The following is a 9,833-nucleotide window of genomic DNA, read 5'->3' on the forward strand; positions in this document are numbered from 1 at the left end:
CCAAACTGAAGTATTTTACAGGTATTTCTTTTATATCAGTGTATTCCTCGAGCAGTTGTTGCAGGTTGTCAGCAGGGGGCGCTGTCAGGAAACGCTCTCACAGAAACAACAGGAAACCACAATCCGAGCATGCGCAGTGGATGAGCTGCTACGACGGTCCGGTTGTGGAGTTAAAAGCATAACTCTGAGCAGTTTTTTTGTTTTTGTGTTTGCTCTCCGGTAAACCGGGATGGCGGGCACCGCGCTGAAGAGACTCATGGCGGAGTATAAACGTGAGTGAACGAGCCCAGCTGTGTCGTCACACCTGATTCGACCAATGGGAGAACTTGTAGCGTTAGCAAACAGGCTAAGATAAATCGAGCTAATCCCTCTTAACCAAACCCCTTTAAATAATGTATTAATTCAGATACTTTCTGCTTGACTGTAGATACGCTACCGTTTTACACCTCATATTTAAAAGTGTGATGAGCTTATGAAGTTTAACTTATATACGGGATCATAATAATTGACCTTTTAGCAATAATCACGGTGAAATAACGATTTATTACCCCGTCAGCGCGCCTCATAAAACAGGCTGACTGTTCGTAAATAACAACAGTCCTGTTCTCTGAACTACACGCTTAACTTCACTTAAATAGCATGAAGTAACGTTTTAATGTTCCCGAACTGAAGGTTACAGTTTAGAATAGAAACTTAACACTTTGGTTGAATATAGTCATACATTTAAATATTAATAAATTTCAAAATCATACTTTTTCTTGTTTTTCAAATGGAGTTTGGTGCAGTCGGAGTTAATCGCGGTTAGCTCTCTTACTTTTTGAGATGGGGGAGATAAGCTTTAATGTAAGATAAATATGAAGTCCTATTTCAACATATGGAAGATTAAATAACTTTAAGGATAATAACACGTTTTGTGTAGTTTACACTTAAAGTATTAATGGTTGTTACTTGTTAGACTGCGGTTAGCTTCAGCTAGCAGCTAACACATCTGTGTACTCTTCACACAGGTGTTACTCTCTATAAAGCAGTAAATGAGAGCTCACGTGTGTGCGCGCGTGTGTGTGTGTGTGTTTCAGAGCTGACCCTGAACCCACCTGAAGGGATCGTTGCAGGTGAGTGGATCATGAGTAAACACTTTTTTTATTATTTATTAATTCCTTTACACTTGGAGAGATCTTCCTCTGCAGGTTTTGGATTATTACAGAGAGATTGTTGTGCTATATATTTAAAAACAAACTAATAATCAGGCTTCAGATTAAATACTAATGAAAACACTGTTAATGGTTTATAAGTTACTGCTGCCACCTCAGTGTCAAAGCTCACATATGCTCCTCCTCTTCAGTGTAAATAAGTCTCAGAGCTCGTCAAAACATGTGTGTGAAGTTTCTTGTTCTAAATCCACTCTCATCCTGTATTTGATCATGTCTATAAACCCCTCTATTTCAGGCCTGCTCAGAACAGGCTGTTTCTTTGTCTGTACCTTTAAATACGTAAATTAGCTGTGTCTGACCACGCCCCCTCTCTGGAAGGGCTGACTAATGAAGCATTCATGTGATGTCAGACACATCAGAAAAACAAAAAAAAAACATGTGGCCGAGTTGATGTCACGTTCGGCATCAACATGTGGCGCAAAATATGTTTTGTTAATGTTAAGAAACTTTTGATTAATTCACATATTGCACATCAAAGTCGGAAGAACAACTTCCCAACTCGGAAACTGGGACCATCCGAGGAGCACATGAATGCACCATCAGGCCTCGTCCACATATAGGCGTGAATTTTTTCAAACTCCGCCTTGTCTGTAAGTTTTGACCTTTTTGTACACTAATGGCGTTTCAGGTCACTGTAAAGTGTCCTTTAGTAAAGGGTGAAGATGTTCAGAAACTCTGTTTAAGGTTTTTCTGTGTTGACGGGGAAAACAGAGTTTTGTTCTTGTAATGTCACGCTGTGTGCCGCTTTCTCCTCGGTGTGACGTCATTGTGCAACGCTGTCACTTTAGTTTACATGAGATTAGTGCGATGGCAGACGTAACCAAACTAGCGCTGGTGCTAACGATGCTAACTGGACTTTTTACAAGCTCACACACACACAGTTACTCTCCCACTATGTTGATGGGCAGAGACGCCTGATTGGGTGACGGAGGTCACTGCTGCTTAATACAACACTCCCACCACACAAACCCCGCCCCCAACAGACGAGAGCTGGTCTGTCTTTGGCATGCTCATGACAGCCGTTGCAGTGCTTGGACAACGTTTTTTTCAGAACTGAGCGTGTGTGGACGGGATTCTTTTTTTAAATGGAGGGAAAGCTCTGAACCTGCAGAGTGTTTCGTCTGTTGTGTTTAGATGTGTAATAATAATAATAGAAACCGTGTCGGTCTTCAGGTTAGCTTGATGTGCGGCCATGCAGCGTTTTTTCCTGCATAAAGAATTCTTTGGCGCCCCCCAAAGAGGTTTTAACCAGCGCCAAAGGAAAATCATGAGCGCCAAAAGAAAAAAAAGACAATTCAAATTGCAAATCACATCCTCTCTTAATGTATTTTAAAAGTATCAATACATCAAACGACTGTTGAACAAGCAGAACATAAACTTAAATACGACGTCTCTGACTTCTAGCAGTCATCTCTCCTCTCATCCGTTTACGAATGCGGCTCACGCTGGATAGCCAGCTGATTGACTGTTTGTTTCTTTTGACTGGTTCCGGACGCTCCACTGACACCCACAAGCGCTAAATGAGGGTTGATTTTCCATTTGGAGTTAATTTCAAAGAGCAATCAACTTCATGGCGGTAAATATTTATCCCAACAGTCATGTTAAAACTATACTAAACCGAGTATGATGTAGCTGCGGCTACTTGTCCCTGCTCCTCTGCTGTCTGCAGATGGGTCATCACGGGGGCACGCAGAGACGAGACACACCAACATACATGGCTGCAAACACACACACACACACACACACACACACACACACACACACACACACACACACACACACACACACACACACACACACACACACACACACACACACACACACACACACACACCGGAACGACAACCACCGCGCGCACCTGTTGACTTGTAGTGCAACGGAACACGGTTGATCCGCTATCCGTATGGACCCAGTCAGGAACACACGTTCAACTTTTCTCCGTTCACTTCCACCGTGTTTGCTTTTATCGACAATCAATATCTTAACGATCGTAATGTCAACCAGCTGTATGAGAACTTCTCCACTCAGTCTATCAAACAGCGCTGCGTTATAGCCAGCAAATATATTTTTATTATTTTTCAATTTCCTGATCTGATCAAATGATCCAAATCATCTGTGACTTAAATCTGTGATTATTTGACATAATACCTTAGTAACTCAAATAAATGTACTCAAACAAATGTGTATGTAAAACGAAACACAATTTATTATTTTGTAGGAAGTCAAAGGAAAAGAGCAGCCATCATAGGAAGAGGGTGAAATGCACTGGCAGGATGTGACCGCCGCTCTTTACCAGATATAATTGGGGTTTCAGTAACTTAAGCATATTGATAATATTCTTTATAAAATGGTCAGAAATAACAGGAACTGCGCAGATCTGTCAAATAACGTAATACAGACTCGTAGACTATACTGTAATACGCGGGACGAACATTTACTACAGCGGTATAGTCACCCCCCAAAGGCCCATTCTGAGCCAGGAAAAACCCTGCCATGTTTAACCCCTGATGAACTCGCAGCTCACATAGTAAACGTGTGTTTCTGCAGGTCCAGCCAATGAGGAGAACTTCTTTGAGTGGGAGGCTCTCATCATGTGAGTATGAGAATCATTTATGTTTACTAAACAGCAGCGACACGTTCATAAAGTCAGGGTCACAACATCACCGTGGAAACAGAACATATGTAGGACTTACGTTGGTTTGATGTTTCTGATCTGAGGTGTTTCCAGCAGGGTGTGATGTCGGAGGTGACCAGCAGGTGTCACTGCTCACAAACTAACCTGCATAAAGTTACCCAGCAGGAGGTTTAAATGGTGTTATATAATGTCTCTGACTGCACTTTTATGTACTCTGTGCAGACGCCTCCAGGCAACGCTGAGGGTTGATTAACCCTCCAGATCATCTGAACGTTATTCAGGTTTAACCTCCACCATGACGACTAGAAGACCGGCACGTGAGATCACACGGCCCAAAGCAGAGCTTCTGTGGATATGGAGGGAAATGATTGTGATGTGTTGGAGTCAGACTCATAGAGACATGAAACAGAGCGGAGGAATAACGGCGTGCAGAGGAGCAGGAGGCAGCTGCAGCAACAGCACCCAGTGTTACGGTTTAACAAGTGACCGTGTTAACTGGTGACTTGCAGCTGAACTTGTCCTAATGAACTTTATTTAGTTTTTTGTTATAACTTCAAAATGACTCATCAGGTTTAACTCTGACAACCACAGGCACATTCAGCTGCAGGTCACCAGTTAGCACGGTCACTCTTGAAACCATTACACCGGGGAGGAGCGAGGGGAAGAGTTGCAAGTTCCTCTTAATTAATTTGCCAACTCCACAGAGGGAGGGGCACACGCATGTGTACCAGCCACGGCTTGCAATGTTCTGGATCCTTCAAAGTTTATATAAGCCAAAAAACACCAAGGCTGTTTCCTCTTCGCCCGGGAAAGTTGCAAGGTGACAGGAAGACGATCAAGCCGTTGATTTGGACAAACGTACACTGCCTGAGTTGCTCTTTGGTTCTCTGACAGGTCAACATATGGAAACCTGCTTTGTATTAACATTCCGTCACACACCTGAAGTGCTGGTCAGGCCAAAAGGGAACCGTCTGGGAGTGACCTTAGATGTCAACCCGCCCAGTGCATTTTGGGTGTTGTAGTAATTGAACTCTTTTGGTTGAAGGGAATGGACACAGCTCTTTTTCTGAAATGTCTCTGGCTATGTAGATTTTTCCTTCAGGACCACCGTTACTTATTCAAGGACTGTCAGAACCTCCAACAGGAACCCTAGAACATCTTAATGTCTCGCCAAAACCTCCTTAAGATCCCTGAGGAATTCTAGAAGGCACCTGGAGGCCTCTTTAAGGACAGCTAGAGCCAGAAGGCCGCTTCATTGTTGTCTGAGCATCCTGTAAAAAACTTGTCGTTCCGCCTCACTGACCTCCGGAACGTCCACATGGTCATTTCAACGCCACTGAAAGGATGAATCCCTCCAACATGTCATTTAACGTCACCTGGCCTACAACCTGTGGACATTTCTGGTCAGTCAGAAGCTGCAGTGAACGTGATGTCAGTGAACGCAGCATCAGCAGCATCATTCGCTGTAATTCGGCCTCCTGTTTTTGTTGTCGTCTTTGTTGGCGTGCCAGAAGTGTTCAGTCTGCCCTTCAATTTAACCTGCTCTCTTTACCTGTCTGCATACCTGCTCACAGTGACATCATCATCATCATCAGCTCACATCCCATCATTACCTGAGACAACAGACACACACCCACACCAAGTCAGAAACACACAGAAACACACTCAGACACACACACACACACACACACACCCACGTCTGCTACAGCTCCGGGTTTAATCGAACTGAGGCTGAGCTTGCACGCTTCACCACACTCCTGCTCACATCCTGAGAGCAGCCAATCAGAGCGCGGCGTGTGGTTAATAATCTGCAGATAAACTATCACGGATCAGAACGGATTAGAACAGGAAGAGGAAGTGACCGACTGTGAGCAGATATTCAAACATCCAACCATGCTCAACATTCTCGGAGCATGCCATGGTGATGAAAACCATCTCTGAGCACGACACAGTGACAAAAAACACACTCTGTGTGTAGGGGGGGGGGGGGGGGGGCGGGGTTTGAGGGAGCGGTGGCGAAGTGTGACAACTACTTGTCATCTACTCTGAAGGTTGAGAAAGATCCATCTGTTTCATCTTTTCACTTCACAGCGCTGACATGTTCATGTGTGCACATACATGAAGCTTGTGTGTGTGTGTGTGTGTGTGTGCACATACATGAAGCTAATGTGTGTGTGTGTGTGTGTGTGTGTGTGTGTGTGTGTGTGTGTGTGTTTCAGGGGTCCTCAGGACACGTGTTTTGAAGGAGGGGTGTTTCCTGCCGTCCTCAGCTTCCCCTCAGATTACCCGCTCAGTCCTCCAAAGATGAGGTTCACCTGCGACATGTTTCACCCCAACAGTGAGTCAAACCCCTGAACCTTTATTTAAACCAGACTGAGCCGCATTGTCGTTCAGACCCGAGTCAGAGACCTGCTGACTCTGAGTGTGACTTGAAAGCTTCACGAGACAAATCAGAATGTGTTGCACCGCTCTGCTGCTGTTAGCATGCTGTTAGCATACTATCATTAGCGCTCTGATTAGTGGACTGAGCCATGATGTCACAGCAGGGAGTCGGTCTGAGCACGCTCCATACTGATTAGAGGACGGGACACTTCGCCTGTGACCCCTCATCATCATCATCATCATCATCAAACACACACACACACACACACACACACACACACACACACACACACACACACACACACACACACACACACACACACACACACACAGGGACAGACTCCTTCAGGGAGGTGCACGTGTGAACAACCAGATGAGGAGGATTTCAGGAGCAGTCCAACCGCTGTTATCTAGAAACCTTCAGGAGCGTGAAAACAGATTCTCAACTTTTCAACAACTTCTCCAGACTCATTAGTTTTTTTTAAGGTTTCTCGTCTTTTAGGGAGCGCTCTCTAGTTAACGTTAGGAAATGAAATGACTTTTTAAACAAAAAAACAGAACAAATCCCTTTTTAAAACAAATCTCATCAAACTGGGTCAGGAGTCCGTCTGATGGGACTGATTAAAGATTTTATAAAAGTCACGCTCTGATTCTGATGACTTTCTCCTTCTCCTCTCCTTTCTCTTCTTCATCCTTCTCCCCATTCTGCTACTCCTCCCTCCTCCTCCTCCACCTCCTCAGTCTATCCTGACGGCCGGGTGTGTATCTCCATACTCCACGCTCCTGGTGACGACCCGATGGGTTATGAGAGCAGTGCAGAGCGGTGGAGTCCCGTTCAGAGTGTGGAGAAGATCCTACTGTCCGTGGTCAGCATGCTCGCAGGTAAACGCACCTCGCTGATTATCACGTCAGTCTACATGTGACACATACATGACACATGTCACATGATTTCAGGTGAGCAGGACCGGGCGCTGCTCCTTTCTCTAATGGCTCTGTACTTGCTTCCTCTTCTCCTATCTTTTATAATCTCTTGTCTCCTCTCCTTGTTTCCTTTCCTTGTTCCCTCTCAGAGCCGAACGATGAAAGCGGAGCAAACGTTGACGCATCTAAAATGTGGCGTGAGGACAGAGAGCAGTTCTACAAACTCGCTCAGAAGATCGTCAGGAAGTCGCTGGGCCTCTAAGGATGATGTCATCAGGCGGCAACGAGCCCAGCACTCAGTGCGTGTGTGTGTGTGTATGTGTTAATGTCTCCTCCTTCGCCGTCTTTTTACACACAGCAAACATCGACGAACACCTGGAGACTGAATGAAGATGTGAGCGTCTTCCCCATCACCATGGAAACCAGTGAAACACACACACACACACACACACACACACACACACACACACACAGTGCTGTGGAGACGGACTGATCAATAAACGAATGGATGGTTGACGGGAGCCAATCAGACATTTGGATAAAAGACAACAAGATTTTAGAAAACTTCAAATTTAGAAAATGTCAACAGAAGACGAAATCAGTGACATCATCATCGCCACACCAACAGCAGCAGCATCATCACTCTGCAGGTCGCTGTGTCAGCCAATCAAACGCCCCCACCCTCACAGAACCGCTTCATGAAAAAAAAATCTAATGAATCAATAAAATATTTTCAACGACTGATGATGAATAAACAGTAGGTGGAGTCAGGTCTGCAAGTGATTCACTCAAATCAAGCTCTGAAATATCACAAAGTTTAAAGTAGCAATATGTAACTATGACCCCAAGTGTTTAAAATGTGTACTGCAGTTTAAATTCTAAACTTTGTAGAGAGCTGTCTCCCCCCAGCCCCTCCTCTCTAGAGTTGATGCTCACACAGGTTACCATGTGGTGGACACTGAAGCTTCAGTGTTTAGCCAGCTCTGAATTGGTCTGTAAACCTTTCTGTGTTCTAACCTCTGTCCATTTTTCAAAAGCATCTCCAATATTGACCCTAGTTTGAGCACGTTTCTGCTCGTGGAGCTTATTAAGCCCAGTTTCCACCAAGCAGTTCAGTTCGGTTCGTCACGGTACGGCACGCATTTTGTGGCGTTTCCACTATCAGAAGTCGGTAAAGTTCACAACTTACCGTCCCGTACTGTCCTACTTTTTGCTACCCTTCTGTTGGGGTGCCAAGTCTACCAATCCGACCCTAAAAGCTGGACCTAAACACTGCAGTCTGTTGATTGGTCGAATGCGTTTTGTAACAAAGAACCACAAGCCAATGAGAAAGACCACAAATTGCTTGATGACCTCCATTGTTGCTCTTTGTTTACTGTGTCGTGTTCTTCTTCTAATTTATTAGCAGGGTATACTGTGTCGCGCTGCTATGATGTCACGCTATTACGTAGCTGACGCGGCTAACGGCATCCGGCTTACACACCGCCTACTCAAAAAAAGTACGGTAACTACGGTTGGCTGTGGAAACGCAAACAGGATCAGGCTTTACCAATTCAAACCGTACCAAACTGTACTGATCCATACCGGACAGCTTAGTGGAAATGAGGCTGTAGAAACATGCAGAGGCGTTTTAGGTTGGGTACAGTCACTTCTATCTGAACCAATTCTCTTGCTCGCTTCCATCGCTGCAACACCTGTAGTGCCATGATAACTGCCAATACTGGGTTCTTTCCTGTTTTACATTATTGAAAGTTTCAGACTGCATACGGTCTAAATCGCACAAATATTATATAAATATGTAATAAAAGGGGGAGGGACTGGAGAGGAGCTCCTCCCTCTTTTACAAAATAGTTTTTGTGCAATTTTAAGTTTTTTTGATTCTCTTGATTAAAATAACATGGTATTACTTACTTATTACTAAATAATTAAGTTAATGTCGTTTTCTGCTTTCGGGTCGTCCTCTCCGTCTCCGCTGTTGGCGTGATGTGATGTCAGCTGATTTTCTTCTCTGCTGCGTTTTCAGGACAAACATTTGTTCCGATTCTCCGTCAGGTGGAGCCGAAGCTTCTCGCTTCTCTCAGTCGGACTTTATGCACTTTATCTCTTCCCAAAGGACGATGATGATGTTCGTCTTCATCAGGATCTGTGCGCGCTCAGACGGAGCTCAGGGGAAGTTTGTTTAAGATAGTTTCTTCATTTGAAAACACTTTGTGAAATAAACCGAGGGAAGAATAAACAACGTCTGTGTGTTCTGTTTGTGAGTGTGAGCCTCCTTTCACTACAGCTCCCAGGATGCATTTCTCCAGCAAGTCTCCAATCACAGAGTTTCATTTAAATCATTCTCTGATTCTGAGTCAGGAAAGAGCCGTTTCCACCGAGCGCTCTGGTTTGGTTCAGGACAGTTTACTGCGCCACAGTCAACCTGACTTCGTACGCGAACTGAGACTGATGGCGATAGCTGCGTCAGCGACGTGACAGAGTGACATCATAGCAGCTTGACACAGTGTAGCCCACCAATAAATTCAACAAAGAAGAAGGAGACACAGTAAACAAAGGGCAACAATAGAGGACGTCCAGCAGAGGTCAGAACCTCTGAGCCCTTTCAGGGGGCGGAGCTATGAGCTGACATTAGTCACAAAAAACAAAAACAGCCTTGAGAACCGGACTGCTCAGTGGAAATGTGA

At 44.7% G+C, this 9,833-nt stretch overlaps 1 protein-coding gene across 2 annotated transcripts; it reads left to right on the top strand.

Moving 5' to 3' along the window:
• Positions 1–111: 111 nt before the first annotated feature.
• ube2g2 (ubiquitin-conjugating enzyme E2G 2 (UBC7 homolog, yeast)) lies at positions 112–9,405 on the top strand. Of its 2 annotated transcripts, XM_020635455.3 has the most exons (7): positions 112–272; positions 1,077–1,112; positions 3,759–3,804; positions 6,066–6,184; positions 6,970–7,110; positions 7,299–7,448; positions 9,173–9,405. In XM_020635455.3, the coding sequence occupies exons 1-6, from the start codon at positions 230–232 to the stop codon at positions 7,409–7,411; spliced, it is 498 nt and encodes a 165-aa protein (XP_020491111.1). In that variant the 5' UTR covers positions 112–229; the 3' UTR covers positions 7,412–7,448; positions 9,173–9,405. The 2 variants fall into 2 exon arrangements, with proteins under 2 accessions (XP_020491111.1, XP_020491110.1); XM_020635454.3 differs by lacking the exon at positions 9,173–9,405 and having other exon boundaries at positions 7,299–7,916.
• The last annotated feature ends 428 nt before the right edge of the window (positions 9,406–9,833 follow it).

The sequence above is a fragment of the Labrus bergylta genome, chromosome 13, assembly GCF_963930695.1.
Source record: "Labrus bergylta chromosome 13, fLabBer1.1, whole genome shotgun sequence".
Lineage (NCBI taxonomy): Eukaryota > Metazoa > Chordata > Actinopteri > Labriformes > Labridae > Labrus > Labrus bergylta.

Bases quoted from the DNA above. Each gene is read 5' to 3' on its own strand.
- ube2g2 (XM_020635455.3), top strand. From the start codon at position 230: ATGGCGGGCACCGCGCTGAAGAGACTCATGGCGGAGTATAAAC. The intron at 6,185-6,969 runs GTGAGTCAAACC...CCACCTCCTCAG, and splicing joins CGACATGTTTCACCCCAACA to TCTATCCTGACGGCCGGGTG. The intron at 7,111-7,298 runs GTAAACGCACCT...GTTCCCTCTCAG, and splicing joins CGTGGTCAGCATGCTCGCAG to AGCCGAACGATGAAAGCGGA.